Source organism: Pseudophryne corroboree, chromosome 7 (genome assembly GCF_028390025.1).
Source record: "Pseudophryne corroboree isolate aPseCor3 chromosome 7, aPseCor3.hap2, whole genome shotgun sequence".
Lineage (NCBI taxonomy): Eukaryota > Metazoa > Chordata > Amphibia > Anura > Myobatrachidae > Pseudophryne > Pseudophryne corroboree.
This window is the reverse complement of record NC_086450.1, coordinates 25,520,013-25,544,132: the sequence shown is the minus strand read 5'-3', so window position 1 is coordinate 25,544,132 and position 24,120 is coordinate 25,520,013. Positions and strand designations below refer to the sequence as shown.

General features: G+C 49.5%; 1 protein-coding gene across 2 annotated transcripts in view; it reads right to left on the bottom strand.

Moving 5' to 3' along the window:
- The window catches only part of LOC134944203 (TGF-beta receptor type-2-like), a 42,972-nt gene that overhangs the window by 16,005 nt on the left and 2,847 nt on the right, over window positions 1-24,120 (bottom strand). Inside the window, exons 1-3 of one of the 2 annotated variants that reach the window (XM_063932784.1) lie at window positions 4,652-4,732; window positions 4,421-4,582; window positions 222-421 (exon numbers count right to left, since the gene is read on the bottom strand). In XM_063932784.1, coding sequence (XP_063788854.1) covers window positions 222-351 — 130 coding nt within the window. In that variant the 5' untranslated portion in view covers window positions 352-421; window positions 4,421-4,582; window positions 4,652-4,732. Of the gene's footprint in view, window positions 1-221; window positions 422-4,420; window positions 4,583-4,651; window positions 4,803-24,120 lie in introns of those variants that run through there. The other variant, XM_063932783.1, reaches the window with a different exon arrangement.

The following is a 24,120-nucleotide window of genomic DNA, read 5'->3' as shown; positions in this document are numbered from 1 at the left end:
CCAGATCTCCTCACAGAATCCCAAGTAGAATAATTAGCCTCAGCTGTGTCAGTCAGTAATGAGTACACCTGTGCTGCTGCAGCAAGGAGATATGGAAAACATGCACTGTTAGGGCTCCCTGTGGACTGGAGCTGGGAAACACATGCAGGTGTGACTTTCCAGATCATTATATGTATAAATGTCTCTGTGCCTTGCGGTGCCCGGCTGGCAGCACTTCTTACCATTGTGGTCGTAGAAGATGAGCTTGTCGTTACACTCCTGATCATCCACACAACCACAAATATACATCCGGCCAGTCTGGGAGGGCACTGGCTGCATGACGCATCTTGTGCTGTTATAACTCGGCACCATGATGTTCTCCAGGGGAAGCAGAGGGTGGTGGCAGAGGGTGATCACCTGGACGCTGTCATTGTCCTGCTTCCTGTAGACCACAGAGAGATTAGTGCATGTCCAGGTCTGTCTCTGACAATCTGCTACGTCACAGGTTCTCAAACTCGGTCCTCAGGACCCCACACAGTGCATGTTTTGCAGGTCTCCTAACAAAATCACAAGTGAAATAATTAGTTCCACCTGTAGACCCTTTCAAAATGTGTCAGTGAGTAATTAATACACCTGTGCACCTGCTGGGTTACCTGCAAAACATGCACTGTGTGGGGTCCTGAGGACCGAGTTTGAGAACCTATGTGCTACGTAGTTATATCTGATGTGACCACCTGGGCTCTACAGCAATTAGTGCCCTACTGGGCCCAGTAGCAGTATATGGCCCTGATGTATGAGATTATTCTCCCAACCATAGCCCTGGTGACACTAGGGGTATATTCAATTGAGGTCGGATCCATTCCAACATGCATTTGCCGGAATGGATCCGACAAGGGCTATTCAGTGCCCATTTCAATTCGACTTTAAAAAAAGTTGAATTGAGATGACGGACCAGAGAGGGGGGAGAGCCGCGGGCAGACGGAGGAGAGCAGCACTGCAGGAGGATGTGGCACAGCCGTCAGACCTCACGGCAACGTCCACCCGGCTCCAGCAAGTGGGACCTAAGCTGGGTGGATGCTGCCGTGAGCGGCAGCTAAGCCACATCCTCCTGCATCGCTGTAGCGCTGCTGTCCCCCGTCTGCCCGCGGCTCTCCCCCCTCTCAGGTCCCTCATCTCCGTTCAACTTTTTTTTTTTTTAAGTCGAACTGAGATGGTCGGAAACGGGGCAAAAACCTGTCGAATTTGGCCCCGTTTCCCTCAGAAGCACGCAAATTGGCAGCTATACCGCTGATTCACGTACTATTCGACAAGTCGAATTCCCCGACTTGTCAAATAAAAAAGCTGGGGACTGAATAGGTCGGAACCGCTTCCGACCTGAAAAAGTCAAAAACAGCCGTCTTTTCGACAAGACGGCAGTTTCGACCTTGATTGAGTATACCCCTATACATAGTACAAGAAGTATGCCTGTATATCAACGGGTTATGCATTGATAGTCGATGGTTTTTGAGGAAGGAAAACCTTTGATAGTTTGGGTCTGCACAAGCCACAACACCTGGATTTGTGGCCGAGCACGCACAGCAAAGGGATGGTTTTCCAAAACATTGGAACTCGCCATTGATTTCAAATCAATCGTCCATCCCTAGTAGGGAGGCAATCCATGAGTGGAATGCTGGGCTGCTTTTAGACATTACTGGGAAAAGGGGAATCATTACATCAGTGGCGGTCCTTGGAGAAATTGGGACAGCTCTACAACGGGCCAGGAAGATGGACGTGAGGAGAGCATCTCCACACGTCACAGTGACATTGGGTCTGCTGTACACATCAGTACAGAGTCTGTCCCCACACACCTCCAGATAATGAGCCCCAGGCCAGGGCTTCCTGGGGTGGGTGGTCTTCAGTATGCCGACTGACGGGATCCCGGCGCCGGAATCCCGACAGCCGGCATACCGACACTTATTCTCCCTCGTAGGGGTCCACGGCCCCCCTGGAGGGAGAATAAAATAGCGTAGCGCGCCACCGTGCCCATAGCGTGGCGAGCGCAGCGAGCCCGCAAGGGGCTCATTTGCGCTCACTACACTGTCGGTAAGCCGGCGGTCAGGCTCCCGGCGCCGGTATGCTGGTCGCCGGCATACCATACTGAACCCCCTGGGGTATATCAGACCCTGCCACCAGGAGGTGCTATACTGCATGATAGGCCCTGCTCCAGCTCAGACCCCATAGCAGCCAATATTACTAAACTATACAATCTACCACCCATCCAACACTGGACCTCCGCGGTCAATGTTCTCCATCTGCAAACACCCATGGATGGTAAAACTATTCCCTATTACTGGGGGTCATTCAGACCTGATCACTCGCTAGCGGTTTTTGCTGCGCATGCATATGCACTGCAATGTGCAGGTGCGTCGCGCGGGTACAAAGCGGATCGTTGCTGGGCGATGGGTTTAACGAAGAATCCATTCGCACAGCCGACCGCAAGGAGATTGACAGGAAAAAGGCGTTTGTGGGTGTCAACTGACCGTTTTCTGGGAGTGTCTGGAAAAACGCAGGCGTGTCCAAGCGTTTGCAGGGCGGATGTCTGATGTCAATTCCGGCCCCGGACAGGCTGATGTGATCGCAGCGGCTGAGTAAGTTCTGGGCAACTCAGAAACTGCACAAAACTTTTTTGTAGAGCTCGGCTGCACATGCGATCGCACACTTGCACAGCTAAAATACACTCTCCGGTGGGCGGTGACTATACGAACGCAGGACTGCAAAAAACCCCAAGCGAGCGATAAGGTCTGAATTACCCCCCATGTGCAGTGCAGGTGGGGCAGATGTAACATGGGCAGGGGTGCTGGCGGCCAGCATACCAGCGTCAGAATCCCGACCGCTGGCATACCGACAGCTGGGTGAGCGCAAATGAGCCACTTGCGGGCACGGTGGCGCACTGCGCTACGCGCGCCACACTATCTATTCTCCCTCCAGGGGGGTCGTGGACCCCCAAGAGGGAGAAAAGGTGTCGTATGCCGGGTGTTGGGATTCCGGCGCCGGTATACTGTGCGCCGGGATCCCAATAGCCGGCAAACTGAAAACCACCCCATGTGCAGAGACAGTTAGATTTGGGTGGAGAATATATTGTTTCTGTGCAGGGTAAATACTGGATGCTTTATTTTTACACTGCAATTTTGATTTCAGATAGAACACACCCCACCCAAATCTAACTCTCTCTGCACATGTTACATCTGCCCCACCTGCACTGCACATGGGGCCTAATTCTGAGTTGATCGCAGCAGCAAATTTGTTAGCAGTTGGGCAAAACCATGGGGGTAATTCCAAGTTGATCGCAGCAGGACATTTTTTAGCAATTGGGCAAAACCATTTGCACTGCAGCGGAGGCAGATATAACATGTGCAGAGAGAGTTAGATTTGGGTGTGGTGTGTTTAATCTGCAATCTAATTTGCAGTGTAAAAATAAAGCAGCCAGTATTTACCCTGAACAGACACAAAATAACCCAGCCAAATCTAACTCTCTCTGCACATGTTATATCTGCCTCCCCTGCAGTGCACATGGTTTTGCCCAACTGCTAAAAAATTTCCTGCTGCGATCAACTTGGAATTACCCCCTATGTGCACCGCATGGGGGCAGGTGTAACGTGCAGAGAGAGTTAGATTTGTGTGGGGTGTATTCAAACTGAAATCTAAATTGCAGTGTAAAAATAAAGCAGCCAGTATTTACCCTGCACAGAAACAAAATAACCCACCCAAATCTAACTCTCTCTGCACGTGTTACATCTGCCCCACCTGCACTGCACATGGGGGGTAATTCCAAGTTGATTGCAGCAGGAATTTTGTTAGCAGTTGGGCAAAACCAAGTGCACTGCGGGGGAGGCAGATATAACATGTGCAGAAAGAGTTAGATTTGGGTGGGTTATTTTGTTTCTGTGCAGGGTAAATACTGGCTGCTTTATTTTTACACTGCAAATTAGATTGCAGATTGAACACACCACACCCAAATCTAACTCTCTCTGCACATGTTAAATCTGCCTCCCCTGCAGTGCACATGGTTTTGCCCAACTGCTAACAAAATTCCTGCTGCAATCAACTTGGAATTGCCCCCAAGGTTTTTCCCAACTGCTAACAAATTTGCTGCTGCGATCAACTCAGAATTAGGCCCACTGTCCATGGGTGCCCATCCCTAGAGTGAACCATACTGGACACATCGCCGCACTATTCAGCAGACAGAGGAACAAATTTATCAACGGCTGATATTCTTCTAATCACTCATTGTGTATGATAATTGATACTCCAGCCAATCAGCTACAAACTGTCATTTAAAAAAAAACATGACAGTTAGGAGCTGATTGGCTGAAGCATAATTGATCATACACAACAATTGATAAGAATATCACTTATTGCTAAATCTGCCCCAGAATTTATTATCATTTTGCCCTGTACACACAAGGGTTTCCACTGCTGACACGGGTGGCACGATCCGCTGACGGTGGGTTACCCATACCACTGCACGGAGAGTCCTACTTAGCAGGCGGGTGAGGAGTCTGTGTTGCTTTGTTGAGATGTGAGGTGATAAATGGGCCCTATGTGGATAATACTGAAGAGTTACCTGTAATGGGGAGAAGAATGTGAGAATAAGGGGGTGTAACATAGGGGTACAGCCGTGTAATATCCTTACCAGATGGTGACGCAGATCTCCTCTGAGGTCTCGCAGTAGGAACTCAGGCTGCAGTTGGTGTAGCAGGTACCACCTTTGCAGGTGGGCTGCGAGTAATTACACCATTTACAGAGATTGGTCCTCGCGTTCCGGCCGGCGACGCTCAGCGTCACTGATACAGACAGAGGGGAAGAAAACACTGGTGAACAGGCGGCTCAGACCAGCCCTGATACTAATGAATGGATGATATATTAATACAGAGAATAAAAACACAAAAATACACCACAGAATAAAGCATAAGATTCTACATAAAGGTCAGAAGCGGGGCAGCACAGAACATTCATCTAGAGCAGAGGTTCTCAAACTCGGTCCTCAGGACCCCACACAGGGCATGTTTTGCAGGTCTCCTCACAGAATCGCAAGTGAAATAATTAGCTCCACCTGTGGACCTTTTAAAATGTGTCAGTGAGTAATTAATACACCTGTGCACCTGCTGGGTTACCTGCAAAACATGCACTGTGTGTGCCCCCGAGGACCAAGTTTGAGAACCTCTGATCTAGAGCTTCTGAACATTTCATTACATACCCAAGCACAGTGGTGAACATTAATAGCTCTGTATGTGTGGAGTTTGTATGTGTCCCCTGCTTGTGGGGCGTTTCCTTTGGGTGCTCTGGTTTCTCCCACACTCTAAAAGCATACTGGCATGCCACTGGCTGCTGACAGAAAATGAGGCCCTGTGTGACCATGTGGTAGGGAATATAGGTTGTAAACTGCACCCACACAGAACACAGCGCAGCCAGGGAGCCGGTACTCAGACCCAGAACCCGCACTCCCGGGAACGTCAGCCCCGTCCTGGCTCCAGTCACCGCTTCTCAGATGTAGATAGGAGGTTGCACAGTGTTCCAGGCTTTTATCTCCCTCCTAGTTGCTTTGTTTGATGTCTGTGCGTCTTGATTCTAAACATCTGCTCCAGTAACATCTGGATTATACAATGCGGGGGATTAATATGGAAATGGCTTCAGCTGTGGTTAATTAGCGTATTGATGAGGGTGTGGCTGTTATAAACTTCTATTAACCCTTCCATATTTCAACACTGCTATCTGTTATAAATATCTATTAACCCTTCCATAAGGACACTGCTACTCTGTTAAATATCTATTAAACCTTCCATAAGGACACTGCTGGCTGTTATAAACACTTATTAACCCTTCCATAACAACACTGCTCCTTCCGTTATAAATATCTAGGCTGACCATACCATCCCTTTAAACCGGGACATTCATGGATTACACAGGTTCTGTGGCAAATTTAACCAGGTGACATACTGTACAGGCTTGAAGTCAGCCAGCCACAGAACCTGTGTAATTCATGAGTGTCCCGGTTTAAATGTATAGTATGGTCAGACTATATAGATTTGTTAACCCTTCCGTAATACCCTTCCATAATAACACTGATGGCTGTTATAAACATTTATTAACCCTGACTGCACCACCATTTTCAGTTTTAGAAGGTTTAGTAAATCTAACAGATCCCCAGGTTTAGTTTGTGCACCTGCAAGGGTTTGGGCGTCGTTGTGGAAAGGTCCACAAGTCATTGACCTCTGACCTGCCTCTTAAAGTGGCTAGGCGGTGTCTGATGAGTCAAACCAAAGTCAAAGCTGGAAAATCACTGAAGGCCAAAATCAAAAGAGCCAGGGTAAGGAATAGGCTGGGGTCACAAAGAACCCTAAAGGCAGCAGCACACAGGAAGTGAGAGTCAGGGTAAGGAATAGGCTGGGGTGACAAAGTACCAGACCCTAAAGGCAGCAGCACACAGGAAGTGAGAGTCAGGGTAAGGAATAGGCTGGGGTGACAAAGTACCAGACCCTAAAGGCAGCAGCACACAGGAAGTGAGAGTCAGGGAGACCTAACACTCCACCACTGAAGTTCCCTGTCTCTGACATTGTTCTTCCTCTCCACTGGTTGGAGTTTGTAGAATAAGATCCCACTGGAAGGATCATGTTGGGAATTACAGTCGGACCTAGGCATATGCATTATAAGCAAATGCCTAGGGCATCTGGAAGGCCTAGGGGCATCCCAAGCCTAGGGTCATCTCCGCTATCGGGATAATACAGCATTGGAGCTTACAAAGTGCTGCCCAGAAAAGGTATTGGTCTTGCACAAATAAGCATTAACACAATATAAACAATGGACTCTAATGGGCCCTACACACCCGGCGATGTGCCGCAGAGGTGCCCAATGGCTGATAGGGACGGGGGGGAGTGAAGAAACCCCCATCACCCGACTCCATAGCAGTGCATGCTAATATGGACGAGATTGTCCATACTGTGCGTGTATAAGCGACCCGGCACCAACGATGAACGAGTGCGGGGCCGCACATCATTCATTATTGGCGCCTACACACTGAACGATATCAACAAGTTCTCGTTCATTAATGCACGAGAACGTTCATATCGTTCAGTTAGATCTTTAAGATCTTTAAGTGTGTAGGGCCTGTAAGTCACATCTCAACAAGTTGCCTTTGGGTCTGCACATCTCAGGAAATATCAAACTGTTGCCAGATAGACAATCACAAATTGGTGACGCACATTTCTAAAGATCTCATTGTGGAATCTTTGGAACACTATTGTGGCATTACACAGGCCAAAATGCATAACCAAGTGTTCCTAATGTCCATCATGTTTGACTTTCACCCTCTTATATTAATAAGACCACACAAGATCAAACGTAGAACCTTGGATGTGGTCAAAGTCTCGGTAAGGAGAGGTAGTCAATATATGTTCTTCACCATGATGACGTTCAGTCCTTGATACAAGTTGAGGCTCCCATATCCAAAACTCCAAAATATAGAATTTCTCTAACGTCCTAAGTGGATGCTGGGGACTCCGTAAGGACCATGGGGAATAGCGGCTCCGCAGGAGACTGGGCACATCTAAAGAAAGCTTTAGGATTATCTGGTGTGCACTGGCTCCTCCCCCTATGACCCTCCTCCAAGCCTCAGTTAGATCTTTGTGCCCGAACGAGAAGGGTGCACACTAGGGGCTCTTCTGAGCTTCTTAGTGAAAGTTTTAGTTTAGGTTTTTTATTTTCAGTGAGACCTGCTGGCAACAGGCTCACTGCATCGAGGGACTAAGGGGAGAAGAAGCGAACTCACCTGCGTGCAGAGTGGATTGGGCTTCTTAGGCTACTGGACATTAGCTCCAGAGGGACGATCACAGGCCCAGCCATGGATGGGTCCCAGAGCCGCGCCGCCGGCCCCCTTACAGAGCCAGAAGGCAGAAGAGGTCCGGAAAATCGGCGGCAGAAGACGTCCTGTCTTCAACAAGGTAGCGCACAGCACTGCAGCTGTGCGCCATTGCTCCTCAGCACACTTCACACTTCGGTCACTGAGGGTGCAGGGCGCTAGGGGGGGGGCGCCCTGAGCAGCAATAAAAACACCTTGGCTGGCGAAAATACATCACATATAGCCCCCAGGGCTATATGGATGAATTTTAACCCCTGCCAGAATCCATAAAAAAGCAGGAGAAAAGTCCGCGAAAAAGGGGCGGAGCCTATCTCCTCAGCACACTGGCGCCATTTTCCCTCACAGCTCCGTTGGAGGGAAGCTCCCCTGGCTCTCCCCTGCAGTCACTACACTACAGAAAGGGTTAAAAAAGAGAGGGGGGGCACTAATTACGCGCAGTATTAAAGATACAGCAGCTATAAGGGGAAAAACACTTATATAAGGTTATCCCTGTATATATATAGCGCTCTGGTGTGTGCTGGCAAACTCTCCCTCTGTCTCCCCAAAGGGCTAGTGGGGTCCTGTCCTCTATCAGAGCATTCCCTGTGTGTGTGCTGTATGTCGGTACGTTTGTGTCGACATGTATGAGGAGAAAAATGATGTGGAGACGGAGCAGATTGCCTGTAATAGTGATGTCACCCCCTAGGGGGTCGACACCTGAGTGGATGAACTGTTGGAAGGAATTACGTGACAGTGTCAGCTCTGTATAAAAGACAGTGGTTGACATGAGACAGCCGGCTACTCAGCTTGTGCCTGTCCAGACGTCTCATAGGCCGCCAGGGGCTCTAAAGCGCCCGTTACCTCAGATGGCAGATATAGACGCCGACACGGATACTGACTCCAGTGTCGACGGTGAAGAGACAAATGTGACTTCCAGTAGGGCCACACGTTACATGATTGAGGCAATGAAAAATGTTTTACACATTTCTGATAATACGAGTACCACCAAAAAGGGGTATTATGTTCGGTGAGGAAAAACTACCTGTAGTTTTCCTGAATCTGAGAAATTAAATGAGGTGTGTGATGATGCGTGGTTTTCCCCCGATAACAACTGATAATTTCTAAAATGTTATTGGCATTATATCCTTTCCCGCCAGAGGTTAGGGTGCGTTGGGAAACACCCCCTAGGGTGGATAAAGCGCTCACACGCTTGTAAGGGCTCTACCCTCTCCTGAGATGGCCGCCCTTAAGGATCCTGCTGATAGAAAGCAGGAGGGTATCCTAAAATGTATTTACACACATACTGGTGTTATACTGCGACCAGCAATCGCCTCAGCCTGGATGTGCAGTGCTGGGTTGGCGTGGTCGGATTCCCTGACTGAAAATATTGATACCCTAGATAGGGACAGTATATTTTTGCCTATAGAGCATTTAAAAGATGCATTTCTATATATGCGTGATGCACAGCGGAATATTTGCCGACTGGCATCAAGTCTAAGTGCATTGTCCATTTCTACCAGTAGAGGGTTATGGACACGTCAGTGGTCAGGTGATGCGTATTCCAAACGGCATTTGGAAGTATTGCCTTAGTAAGGGGAGGAGTTATTTGGGGTTGGTCTTTCAGACCTGGTGGCCACGGCAACAGCTGGGAAATCCACGTTTGTACCCCAGGTCGCCTCTCAACATGAGAAGACGCCGTATTATCAGGCGCAGTCTTTTCGTGGACAAGCGGGCAAAAGGTTCCTCATTTCTGCCCCGTGACAGAGGGAGAGGAAAAAGGCTGCAGAAATCAGCCAGTTCCCAGGAACAGAAACCCTCTCCCGCCTCTGCCAAGCCCTCAGTATGACGCTAGGGCTTTACAAGCAGAATCAGGCACGGTGGGGGGCCCGTCTCAATGAATTTCAGCGCGCAGTGGGCTCACTCGCAAGTAGACCCCTGGATCCTTCAGGTGATATCTCAGGGGTACAAATTAGAATTCGAGACGTCTCCCCCTCGCCGTTTCCTAAAGTCGGCTTTACCGATGTCTCCTTCTGACAGGGAGACCGTTTTGGAAGCCATTCACAAGCTGTATTCCCAGCAGGTGATAATCAAGGTACCCCTCCTGCAACAGGGAACGGGGTATTATTCCACACTGTTGTGGTACCGAAGCCGGACGGCTCGGTGAGACCGATTCTAAATCTAAAATCTTTGAACACTTACATACAGAGGTTCAAATTCAAGATTGAGTCACTCAGAGCAGTGATTGCGAACCTGGAAGAAGGGGACTACATGATGTCTCGGGACATCAAGGATGCTTACCTTCATGTCAAAATTTACCCTTCTCACCAAGGGTACCTCAGGTTTATGGTACAGAACTGTCACTATCAGTTCAGACGCTGCCGTATGGATGGTCCACGGCACCCCGGGTCTTTACCAAGGTAATGGCCGAAATGATGATATTCCTTCGAAGGAAGGGAATTTTAGTTATCCCTTACTTGGACGATTCCCTGATAAGGGTAAGATCCAGGGAACAGTTGGAGGTCGGTGTAGCACTATCTCAGGTAGTGTTGCGGCAGCACGATTGGATTCTCAATATTCCAAAATCGCAGCTGGTTCCGACGACTTGTCTTCTGTTCCTAGGGATGATCCTGGACACAGTCCAGAAAAAGGTGTTTCTCCCAGAGGAGAAAGCCAGGGAGTTATCCGAGCTAGTCAGGAACCTCCTAAAACCGAGCCAAGTCTCAGTGCATCAATGCACAAGGGTTCTGGGTAAAATGGTGGCTTCCTACGAAGCAATCCCATTCGGCAGATTCCACGCAAGAACTTTCCAGTGGGACCTGCTGGACAAATGGTCCGGGTCGCATCTTCAGATGCATCAGCGGATAACCCTGTCACCAAGGACAAGGGTGTCCCTCCTGTGGTGGTTGCAGAGTGCTCATCTTCTAGAGGGCCGCAGATTCGGCATTCAGGACTGGGTCCTGGTGACCACGGATGCCAGCCTGCGAGGCTGGGGAGCAGTCACACAGGGAAGGAATATCCAGGGCTTATGGTCAAGCCTGGAGACATCACTTCACATAAATATCCTGAAGCTAAGGGCCATTTACAATGCTCTAAGCTTAGCAAGACCTCTGCTTCAAGGTCAGCCGGTGTTGATCCAGTCGGACAACATCACGGCAGTCACCCACGTAAACAGACAGGGTGGCACAAGAAGCAGGAGGGCAATGGCAGAAGCTGCAAGGATTCTTCGCTGGGCGGAAAATCATGTGATAGCACTGTCAGCAGTATTCATTCCGGGAGTGGACAACTGGGAAGCAGACTTCCTCAGCACGACCTCCACCCGGGAGAGTGGGGACTTCACCCAGAAGTCTTCAACATGATTATAAACCGTTGGGAAAAACTCGACAGGTATTGCGCCAGGTCACGGGACCCTCAGGCAATAGCTGTAGACGCTCTGGTAACACCGTGGGTGTACCAGTCAGTGTATGTGTTCCCTCCTCTGCCTCTCATACCCAAGGTACTGAGATTGATAAGATGGAGAGGAGTAAGCACTATATTCGTGGCTCCGGATTGGCCAAGAAGGACTTGGTAACCGGAACTTCAAGAGATGCTCACGGAGGATCCGTGGCCTCTACCTCTAAGAAGGGACCTGCTCCAGCAAGGACCCTGTCTGTTCCAAGACTTACCGCGGCTGCGTTTGACGGCATGGCGGTTGAACGCCGGATCCTGAAGGAAAAAAAGGCATTCCGGATGAAGTCATCCCTATCCTGATCAAAGCCAGGAAGGATGTAACCGCAAAACATTATCACCGCATTTGGCGAAAATATGTTGCGTGGTGCGAGGCCAGTAAGGCCCGACGGAGGAAATTCAACTGGGTCGATTCCTGCATTTCCTGCAAACAGGAGTGTCTATGGGCCTGAAATTGGGGTCCATTAAGGTTCAAATTTCGGCCCTGTCAATTTTCTTCCAAAAAGAACTAGCTTCAGTCCCTGAAGTTCAGACGTTTGTAAAAGGGGTACTGCATATACAGCCTCCTTTTGTGCCTCCAGTGGCACTTTGGGATCTCAATGTAGTTTTTGGGTTCCAAAAGTCACATTGGTTTGAACCACTTAAATCTGTGGAGTTAAAATATCTCACATGGAAAGTGGTCATGCTGTTGGCCCTGGCCTGGGTCAGGCACGTGTCAGAATTGGTGGCTTTATCCTGTAAAAGCCCTTATCTGATTTTCCATTCGGACAGGGCGGAATTGAGGACTCGTCCTCAGTTTCTCCCTAAGGTGGTTTCAGCGTTTCACCTGAACCAACCTATTGTGGTGCCTGCGGCTACTAGGGACTTGGAGGACTCCAAGTTGCTGGACGTTGTCAGGGCCCTGAAGATATATGTTTCCAGGACGGCTGGAGTCAGGAAATCTGACTCGCTGTTTATCCTGTATGCACCCAACAAGCTGGGTGCTCCTGCTTCTAAGCAGACTATTGCTCGTTGGATTTGTAGTACAATTCAGCTTGCACATTCTGTGGCAGGCCTGCCACAGCCAAAAATCTGTAAATGCCCACTCCACAAGGAAGGTGGGCTCATCTTGGGCGGCTGCCCGAGGGGTCTCGGCTTTACAACTTTGCCGAGCAGCTACTTGGTCAGGAGCAAATACGTTTGTAAAATTCTACAAAATTGATACCCTGGCTGAGGAGGACCTGGAGTTCTCTCATTTGGTGCTGCAGAGTCATCCGCACTCTCCCGCCCGTTTGGGAGCTTTGGTATAATCCCCATGGTCCTTACGGAGTCCCCAGCATCCACTTAGGACGTTAGAGAAAATAAGAATTTACTTACCGATAATTCTATTTCTCGTAGTCCGTAGTGGATGCTGGGCGCCCATCCCAAGTGCGGATTGTCTGCAATACTAGTACATAGTTATTGTTACCAAAAAATCGGGTTATTGCTGTAGTGAGCCATCTTTTCTAGAGGCTCCTCTGTTATCATGCTGTTAACTGGGTTCAGATCACAAGTTGTACGGTGTGATTGGTGTGGCTGGTATGAGTCTTACCCGGGATTCAAAATCCTTCCTTATTGTGTACGCTCGTCCGGGCACAGTATCCTAACTGAGGCTTGGAGGAGGGTCATAGGGGGAGGAGCCAGTGCACACCAGATAATCCTAAAGCTTTCTTTAGATGTGCCCAGTCTCCTGCGGAGCCGCTATTCCCCATGGTCCTTACGGAGTCCCCAGCATCCACTACGGACTACGAGAAATAGAATTATCGGTAAGTAAATTCTTATTTTTTTAATTGAGACTGAGATAGCGACACCTTTGTTTTCTGATGATTCGATGTACACAAACTTTGTTAAATGCTCAAAAGTATTAAAAATATTGTATAAAATGACCTTCAGGTTATGTGTATAAGGTGTATATAAAACATTCATGCATTCTGTGTTTAGGCTTGGGTTCCATCCCCATGATATCTCATTATGCAAATATTCCAAAATCTGGAAAAATCCAATATCCAAAATACTTCTGGTCCCAAGCATTCCGGATATGGAAGATTCAACCTGTAATCAATCCAGTCATGGAAACCTCCTTCCTGTTTTTCGGAAGATGCCTGGTCCTGCTGGAGATTTTCATAGGAACATCATTCCAAGTTAGTTTCCTGAATGACGGGAGACGTGGCCTGAGAAGCAGATAACATGTGGGTATTCTTGTCCATCGGGGTAAAGGTCCTTAGCGCAGTGCCACTAGCTTCTGTTGCTTCTTGCTTACTGAGGATGTAGAAGTAGTTCTACCTTACCGAGAGATAATGGGAATTGGGAAGAAGGATACCTGATCAGAATGCCAGCTGTGTAATGGAAGGTGCTGGCAGAGCCAGGGAAGATCCAAAACTACTGGGTGGTCTACTTTTGGAATGATGTGACTGATGGAGAGAAAGCAGATGGGCAAATCTACCTAGACCGGAACTAGCTAGACCAATGTCCAGTCATGCACAATACAGACATAGGTAATTCTTAAACCTTCTCTCTCGTTCCTCAGGAGAAAAACAGGAGCCACCTAGTTGCAGGGAAATGATTGGTGTTTCAAAGCCAACCAAGGGGCCTGATTCAGGTGTGGCTGGAGAAAGTATCGATGTTGCTTCCTTGGAAGCAGCAGCGATGCATAGATATGGTAATGCAGCACTAGGTGTCTGGCATAAGAAGACACCTTCTGCATTCATGTGTGATCCAGGCTGAGTAACCTTGAAGTAATGCAGACCGGCCACCGCAGTCCAATGAAGAAGTTAGGAAATATCCATCTGAAGGTTGAGACCCTGTCCTTGGAAACGGAGGCCATCCGTGCCCCCAAACAGCTGCAGACTGTCAGACACCTGACGTGTGCAGCCTCACTGCGTGCTCAGACGCAGGGCCCATACTGCAGATGTGCAGTACGGGTCCTTCATGTGCAGATTTCTGATAATCTGTAAACTGCGTGATTCCTTGCTTTGCAGCCACATCTGAATCAGGCCCCAGGTGCCGAGCGTCAGGACTGACGATTCTCATGTGTTATTTCTCTAAACTGTGCATCCACTTTGCTACAAAGGGAAAAGAGGTTACCTGGAGAAGGTGCATGCTGCCGTATACCTCATCACACCCTTTATATAGCGTCTCAGTACAGTGTCACCTCATCACATCCTTTATACAGCGTCTCAGTACAGTGTCACCTCATCACACCCTTTATACAGCGTCTCAGTACAGTGTCACCTCATCACACCCTTTATACAGCGTCTCAGTACAGTGTCACCTCATCACACCCTTTATACAGCGTCTCAGTACAGTGTCACCTCATCACACCCTTTATACAGCATCTCAGTACAGTGTCACCTCATCACACCCTTTATAGAGCATCTCAGTACAGTGTCACCTCATCACACCCCTTATACAGCGTCTCAGTACAGTGTCACCTCATCAGACCCTTTATACAGCATCTCGGTACAGTGTCACCTCATCAGACCCTTTATACAGCATCTCAGTACAGTGTCACCTCATCACACCCTTTATAGAGCATCTCAGTACAGTGTCACCTCATCACACCCCTTATACAGCATCTCGGTACAATGTCACCTCATAATACCCTTTATACAGCGTCTCAGTACAGTGTCACCTTGTCACACCCCTTATACAGCATCTCAGTAGTGCCACCTCGTCACACCCCGTATACAGCATCTCAGTGCAGTGTCACCTCATCACACCCTTTATAGAGAGTATCAGTACAGTGTCACCTCATCACACCCTTTATAGAGAGTATCAGTACAGTGTCACCTCATCACAACCATTATAGAGCGTCTCAGTACAGTGTCACCTCGTCACACCCCTAAAACAGCATCTCAGTACAATGTCACCTCATAATTTCCTTTATACAACGTCTCAGTACAGTGTCACCTCATCACACCTTTTATAGAGCGTCTCAGTACAGTGTCACCTCATCACACCCTTTATACAGCATCTCGGTACAATGTCACCTCATAATACCCTTTATACAGCGTCTCAGTACAGTGTTACCTTGTCACACCCCTAACACAGCATCTCAGTACAATGTCACCTCATAATAACCCTTTATAAAATGTCTCTGTGGCCGGAGAGACCAACCAGCCACACGTGTAATGGCGGCTGCGGCACTGAAGGTGTTAATCCTCGTGCCCGGCGCCATATTAAGGGACAATGGGCGCTTGGCGCCACTTTAAAACTGTGCACTGGTGCTAAGCACCATCTTTAAATGTATTGTGGGTGCTAGGCACCGGGTATTTATGTTTAATACTGTGTTTTCACCAATGTTACATTTAAGGCAATAGGCACAGTTGTAAGACTGCACATTTACATTGCAGCAAATGCCAGCACTTAGAAGGAATGTGTAAGCTGTGTTGGTTTTAAAATGCATTTACGTTTGTGGACAAATGGCTTGGAAGCTTCTCACCTAGGGATTGAGATGCTGATGACCCTGGCACCTGGAAAGGGGTGTATGGACAAGCCATTTCTTTGAGATTGAGATGTGTCCCTGTGTAACTTTATAGACACATGCAGGTGAAAGGATTTGTTGCTGTCTTCTCTGAATATTGTGTGAACTGGGTTTGCATGGAGATGTTAGAGGAGACAGGAACATGTTAATCAGATTGTGTTTCACAAATGCAAACTAGTGGGTTTTGTGTAACAACAGTTTGATGTAACATTTCTTAGGCTGCATTATGTGTGATGCAGATTATGTTTCATTCACAATATAAGAACGTTGTCTATGTGTGAGAGGGTGAATGCAATTGAAATGCAAGTTATATTTACATGTGTGAAAGAGACAGGAACATGGTAATCAGATTGTGTTTGGGAAAGCCACTGGTCTGGTTATATATGAAGAGGAGCAGGAATGTGCTTTATCTAAGTCTTAACTTTTGAAATGTAACTTGTATTTCTTTATATTTTCTGCGATAACCTGATTGGTTGGAGAAGACAGGGAGGGCTTACCCCCCTGTGGTACTGTGTGTAGAACTGAGATAAAAAGAGGATGCCTGTGAGCCTCCAGTGTATTGTAACATCTTTTTCTGCTGAAACATCTTAATTGTATGCTGTTGCCCCTAGCAATAGGGAGGAGCCTTTTTAAAGGTTATTTGAGCAATAAACACCTTTGCCTCAAGAAGACTGCTTCATCTTGTGACCAACAGGGTTAGGCCAAACCTAGCCCCGTCCTCCGGCTGTCCAGGGAAGCACCTGACGTCTCCAAGCTCCGCCTTCCGCCAGCTACCGGTAGAGGCCTAGCAAGTGGCTAGTGGGGATTCGTCGACACCACACAGGTGTGGTAAAGCAGTGCGTCGGCACATACAGAGCAGAACCGTGGTTCCAAACGCCACGGCAGGTTAGGAGTTTGGTGGTGGCAGCGAGAACCCGCCCACAGCGCAGTGGGTGGAGTCAGTAACAGGCGGTTACTGACGGTAAGCGGGAATCCCCTATGTGGTCAGGCCTCGTGCGGCTTGACCTTCCATTCTGTGTGCAGTCAACGGGACGCGGAAGCTGCGAGTGCTTCCGTACGGTATCGTCCTGTCACAGAAATTGGTGGCATAGTGGTGGGATAATCCCAGGCGGCTTTTCATCACCCGATTGGAGAAGCCGAGTTACTCAGGAGAGGAGTAACTGCAGCGCAGGAGGACGCACAAGATGGCGGAATTCAGCGGAATGTCCAAGGAGGATCTGGAGATCGTATGCCAGGGGAAGGGTGTGGATATCCCTTCCAACGCGTCCAGAAGCGTCATGAAGGCGGCGCTCAGGAGTCTCATCGGGCGGAGGTGGAAAGCACTGACGGCGTCAGCATCGCAGAGGACGGCCCAACAGTGGACCTTCGTAAGGATCCGGTGAGAACCACAAGCCCCGCCCTCTCTCACAGCAGCAATGTTTCCCAGCAATCCCTAGCAGGGCCAGGATCCCAACGTCCCAGGGGGGGCGACCCGGATACCCTAGCAGATCAGCTAGCGGAATTGGGGGAAAGGGCAACGGAGCAAGAGCGCTTGATCATCATCCAGATGTGGCGTGATGAGCGGGCACCACAGGCCGTGGTACCCCGGGAGCCGTTGTCAGCTGTTGTACACAGATCAGGACGTATACAGTTTGCCAAGTTTGCAGACAGTGATGGGGACATTGATGGACATTTACAAGTTTTTGAAAGGACTTGCAAACTACACAATCTACCCAAGTCGGAGTGGGTGAGACACCTTGTGCCCACTCTGCATGGAGAGGCCTTGGAGGCCTATCGAGGAGTGGCGACGGAGGACTGTGGGAACTACGACGAAGTCGAGAAGGCCCTCCTCCAGCGATTCTTCATCACTCCCGAGTCTTACAGGAAGAAATTCAGAGACTTGCCTAAGAATCCTAGCAGCACCCATGAGCAATTCGCCACCCAGCTGCGGCAGTACGTGGTGAAGTGGGTGAAGGATTCGGAAGCCACTACATGGGACGCACTGATCGACCTGATCTGCAGGGAGCAGTTCTACCGCAGATGCGCCCAAGAAGTGAAGGAGTGGGTGCTAGATCGGGAGCCACCCAGCTTAAAAATGGCTGCCCAATTAGCCGACAAATATGTGGCAATTCGGCCACGGGGGCAGAAGCGCCCCGCCAGCAGCCAGCTCCAACAGACTGTACCACCAAGGGGACCCCCCTCTTCAGCTCATCACCCCCAAAGACAAGCATCTTCCAACCCGGGTGCTCTTGGCCAGCAACCGCACCGCAGTGTCCCTGCAACTGATCAGAGATCATCGGTGCCACGACTGGAGAAGAAGTGCTACGGCTGTGGGAAAATCGGACATCTGAGGATGAACTGTCCTGCATCCCAAGCACCCCAGACTCGTGCCCCAAATCCGAGTGCTGGAGCCCGGCTCGCTTGTTTGACGAGAGGAGATGAGCCTACAGAGACTGTTCCCCCTCCAGTCAGTCCGATGGAGTGTGGCAAGAGACAGGTGCACTCTGCGGAGAGAGTCACCTGCATGGCCAAACAGCCCCTACACAACCTGTGGAGGCACCTGCAGCCAGTCCACGTGGGACCCCTGCAGGGAGAAGGCCTAAGAGACTCTGGGGCCTCAATCACTGTGGTGAGCCCCCACCTTATAGATCCTGCTGCAGTATTGCAGGGTCGCACTGCCACGGTCACCCTGGCAGAAGGAACAGAAAAAGCGGTTCCCATGGCAAGAGTCTACCTGGACTGGGGAGCTGGACCAGAGTTGCGAGAAGTTGCCGTCATGGATGGTCTCCCAACTGATGTGGTCCTAGGAAATGATCTGGGTGGTGGGATCGTCACTATGTTTGTTGGCGCCATTCCCCGGAGTCAAGTTCCGAACCCACCGTTGACATCCGCTACTCCAGCACAGCCCAGCCCAGAGGAAAAGACTACAGCTGCTAGACAACTGCCAGCACAGCCAACCACAGCATCAACCAGCCCAGAGGAAAAGATCACAGCGGCTAGATCAGTACATCGACCCCGCATGCCTTTTGCCTCTGGTATGCCTACGTCCCCTAGCAACGCAGAGGATGTCGGTTCCAGCTCGTGTGATCCTGTGGGGGGCCCAATGCTGCTCCTGACCCAAGTGGTTTGCCAACTCCGGCGGTGAGTATGAGAAACCACACTGATTTTTCCATGACTGACCCCTACCAGACTGACCCTAGTAGTCCCCACCTAGATCCCCCTGTAGAGCGTCCCAATTTAGGAGAGATTGAGGGCCACAGGCAGGAGTTTAGGGAGGCTCAACTCTCTGACCCATCCCCGAAAGGCATGAGGCGCCACTCTGGGAGCGGCCTTGACAGGGTTGGGGCGGGAAGTTTGACCTGGCGGGAAGGGTTAAGGTACAGGGTAGCCAGGAAAGTGGGAGGGGATAGACCAGATAGGGAATGTGTCCAACTGGTCCCCTCAGGGAACGTTCCTGCGCAACCGGTGTCGGTTGCCAGCGAAACCCCTTTGGACAGCAACCCGGAGACAGACCGTACCCTGAAGTGCCTGACACAGAGCTTACCCTGGTCTGGAATGTCGGATGACGCCCAGACCAAATGTAAGGCTGGTGCCATGCGTTGGCAGCCGGGGCACTCCAGCGTTTGTGTTGTCTCTGGGCCTCTGCCCATAGGAGAAACCTTGCAGCAAGTTGCTGTGGACATAGCAGGTCTCCTGCCTGTGCACAGTAGATCGGGGAAGACACGCAGCCTCCCTGTGGTGGATGCCACACAGGATCCAGAGACTGGTGGTCTGGCCGCCATCACTGTGGCACAGGTAGCGGACGAGGAGGGAAGAGTAGGCCTAGGTGACAGGGTAGGTTTCCCGAGTCATAGGTCGACGGAGGAGGATTGGAGGGCAGGTCTGACAGTTAGGGCAGACAGTTGCCAGATAGGTATGACGGAGGTGCAGTGCCTGGGGCACCATGTGGGAGGAGACAGGGGTAGGCCCAAGCCAGAGGGGGTGGAGGCAACCAGAGGCTGTCCCCGACCCACATCACCCAGACCGGTACTGACCTTAGAACCTGTAAGGCCCTACGGACATGTTGTCATTGACTTTTGTCCTGTAGTGAACCCCTTGACAGAGATGGCTAGGAAGGGCATTCCCAAGTCAGTGGACTTTGCACCCGCTTGCGAGTTGGCATTCCAGTCATTGAAGGAGGCTCGGGTACCCGCTCCAGTGCTGATGGCGCACATTCTTGACCAGGACTGTGTGTTACGAACTATTGCGCCACTGCACGGACTGGGAGCTGTACCAAGCCAGAAAGAGCCATATGGGCAGGAGCCCCCTGTGGCCTGGTTGAGCAGTATACTGCTATTGTGGGAGGTGGGGTATGCCACAGTTGGGACACCGTGGGTGGCACTTGTTTGTAACCAGCCCCCCGCCGTGGTGACTTACTACCCACCTGTTAGGTGGCTGCAACCTACCTTGAGGAAATTTGACAGACTTTTGTGGTGGAGCCTTGAACTTGGACTTCAGGTGGACTATTTGAACATTGTGCACACACGAAGAGAGGCCCACTACACTATGGATGAACTGTCTAGGCCAGAGCCTACACATCCCAGGTAGCATCCCCTTTACCCCAACGGACTGCGGGACCAGGACCCAAATCGTTGGGACATGGGTCCCTGGTTGACCCGCTTGAATGGGGGGGAGGAGTGTGGCCGGAGAGACCAACCAGCCACACGTGTAATGGCGGCTGCGGCACTGAAGGTGTTAATCCTCGTGCCCGGCGCCATATTAAGGGACAATGGGCGCTTGGCGCCACTTTAAAACTGTGCACTGGTGCTAAGCACCATCTTTAAATGTATTGTGGGTGCTAGGCACCGGGTATTTATGTTTAATACTGTGTTTTCACCAATGTTACATTTAAGGCAATAGGCACAGTTGTAAGACTGCACATTTACATTGCAGCAAATGCCAGCACTTAGAAGGAATGTGTAAGCTGTGTTGGTTTTAAAATGCATTTACGTTTGTGGACAAATGGCTTGGAAGCTTCTCACCTAGGGATTGAGATGCTGATGACCCTGGCACCTGGAAAGGGGTGTATGGACAAGCCATTTCTTTGAGATTGAGATGTGTCCCTGTGTAACTTTATAGACACATGCAGGTGAAAGGATTTGTTGCTGTCTTCTCTGAATATTGTGTGAACTGGGTTTGCATGGAGATGTTAGAGGAGACAGGAACATGTTAATCAGATTGTGTTTCACAAATGCAAACTAGTGGGTTTTGTGTAACAACAGTTTGATGTAACATTTCTTAGGCTGCATTATGTGTGATGCAGATTATGTTTCATTCACAATATAAGAACGTTGTCTATGTGTGAGAGGGTGAATGCAATTGAAATGCAAGTTATATTTACATGTGTGAAAGAGACAGGAACATGGTAATCAGATTGTGTTTGGGAAAGCCACTGGTCTGGTTATATATGAAGAGGAGCAGGAATGTGCTTTATCTAAGTCTTAACTTTTGAAATGTAACTTGTATTTCTTTATATTTTCTGCGATAACCTGATTGGTTGGAGAAGACAGGGAGGGCTTACCCCCCTGTGGTACTGTGTGTAGAACTGAGATAAAAAGAGGATGCCTGTGAGCCCCCAGTGTATTGTAACATCTTCTTCTGCTGAAACATCTTAATTGTATGCTGTTGCCCCTAGCCATAGGGAGGAGCCTTTTTAAAGGTTATTTGAGCAATAAACACCTTTGCCTCAAGAAGACTGCTTCATCTTGTGACCAACAGGGTTAGGCCAAACCTAGCCCCGTCCTCCGGCTGTCCAGGGAAGCACCTGACGTCTCCAAGCTCCGCCTTCCGCCAGCTACCGGTAGAGGCCTAGCAAGTGGCTAGTGGGGATTCGTCGACACCACACAGGTGTGGTAAAGCAGTGCGTCGGCACATACAGAGCAGAACCGTGGTTCCAAACGCCACGGCAGGTTAGGAGTTTGGTGGTGGCAGCGAGAACCCGCCCACAGCGCAGTGGGTGGAGTCAGTAACAGGCGGTTACTGACGGTAAGCGGGAATCCCCTATGTGGTCAGGCCTCGTGCGGCTTGACCTTCCATTCTGTGTGCAGTCAACGGGACGCGGAAGCTGCGAGTGCTTCCGTACGGTATCGTCCTGTCACAGTCTCAGTACAGTGTCATCTCATCACACCCTTTATAGAGAGTCTCAGTACAGTGTCACCTCATCACACTCTTTATAGAGCGTCTCAGTAGAGTGTCACCTCATCACACCCCTTATATAGCATCTCGGTACAGTGTCACCTCCTAATACCCTTTATACATCGTCTCAGTACAGTGTCACCTCATCACACCCTTTATACAGCGTCTCAGTACAGTGTCACCTCATCTCACCCTTTATACAGCGTCTTAGTACAGTGTCACCTCGTCACACCATTTATACAGTGTCTCAGTACAGTGTCACCGCGTCTGACCCTTTATACAGCTTCTCAGTACAGTGTCACCTCGTCTCACCCTTTATACAGCGTCTCAGTACAGTGTCACCTCGTCACACCCTTTATACAGCATCTCAGTACAGTGTCACCTCATCACACCCTATATACAGTTTCTCAGTACAGTGTCACCTTGTCACACCCTTTATACAGCGTCTCAGTTCAGTGTCACCTCGTCAAACCCTTTATACAGCATCTCGGTACAATGTCACCTCATCTCACCCTTTATACAGCGTCTCAGTACATTGTCACCTCATCTCACCCTTTATACAGCGTCTCAGTACAGTGTCACCTCATCTCACCCTTTATACAGTGTCTCAGTACAGTGTCACTTCATCTCACCCTAGTACAGCATCTCAGTACAGTGTCACCTCATCTCACCCATTGTACAGCATCTCAGTACAGTGTCACCTCATCTCACCCTAGTACAGCGTCTCAGTACAATGTCACCTCATCTCACCCTAGTACAGTGTCTCAGTACAGTGTCACCTCATCACACCCTAGTGCATCGTCTCAGTACAGTGTCACCTTATCTCACCCTAGTACAGTGTCTCAGTACAATGTCACCTCATCTCACCCTAGTACAGTGTCTCAGTAAAGTGTCACCTCATCACACCCTAGTGCATCGTCTCAGTACAGTGTCACCTTATCTCACCCTAGTACAGTGTCTCAGTACTGTGTCACCTCGTCACACCCTTTATACAGCATCTCAGTACAGTGTCACCTCATCACACCCTATATACAGTTTCTCAGTACAGTGTCACCTCATCTCACCCTTTATACAGTGTCTCAGTACAGTGTCACCTTGTCACACCCTTTATACAGCGTCTCAGTTCAGTTTCACCTCGTCAAACCCTTTATACAGCATCTCGGTACAATGTCACCTCATCTCACCCTTTATACAGCATCTCAGTACAGTGTCACCTCATCTCACCCTAGTACAGCATCTCGGAACAGTGTCACCTCATCTCACCCTAGTACAGCATCTCAGTACAGTTTCATCTCATCTTACCCTTTATACAGTGTCTCAGTACAGTGTCACCTCATCTCACCCTTAATACAGTGTCTCAGTACAGTGTCACCTCATCTCACCCTTTATACAGCGTCTCAGTACATTGTCACCTCATCTCACCCTTTATACAGCGTCTCAGTACAGTGTCACCTCATCTCACCCTTTATACAGTGTCTCAGTACAGTGTCACCTCATCTCACCCTAGTACAGCATCTCAGAACAGTGTCACTTCATCTCACCCTAGTACAGCATCTCAGTACAGTGTCACCTCATCTCACCCATTGTACAGCGTCTCAGTACAGTGTCACCTCATCTCACCCTAGTACAGCGTCTCAGTACAATGTCACCTCATCTCACCCTAGTACAGTGTCTCAGTACAGTGTCACCTCATCACACCCTAGTGCATCGTCTCAGTACAGTGTCACCTTATCTCACCCTAGTACAGTGTCTCAGTACAATGTCACCTCATCTCACCCTAGTACAGTGTCTCAGTAAAGTGTCACCTCATCACACCCTAGTGCATCGTCTCAGTACAGTGTCACCTTATCTCACCCTAGTACAGTGTCTCAGTACTGTGTCACCTCATCTCACCCTTTATACAGTGTCTCAGTATAGTGTCACCTCATCACACCCTTTATACAGCGTCTCAGTACAGTGTCACCTCATCACACCCTATATCAGAGTCTCAGTACAGTGTCACCTCATCTCACCCTAGTACAGTGTCTCAGTACAGTGTCACCTCATCTCACCATAGTACAGCATCTCAGTACAGTGTCACCTCATCTCACCCTTTATACAGTGTCCAGTACAGTGTCACCTCATCTCATCCTAGTACAGTGTCTCAGTACAGTGTCACCTCATCTCACCC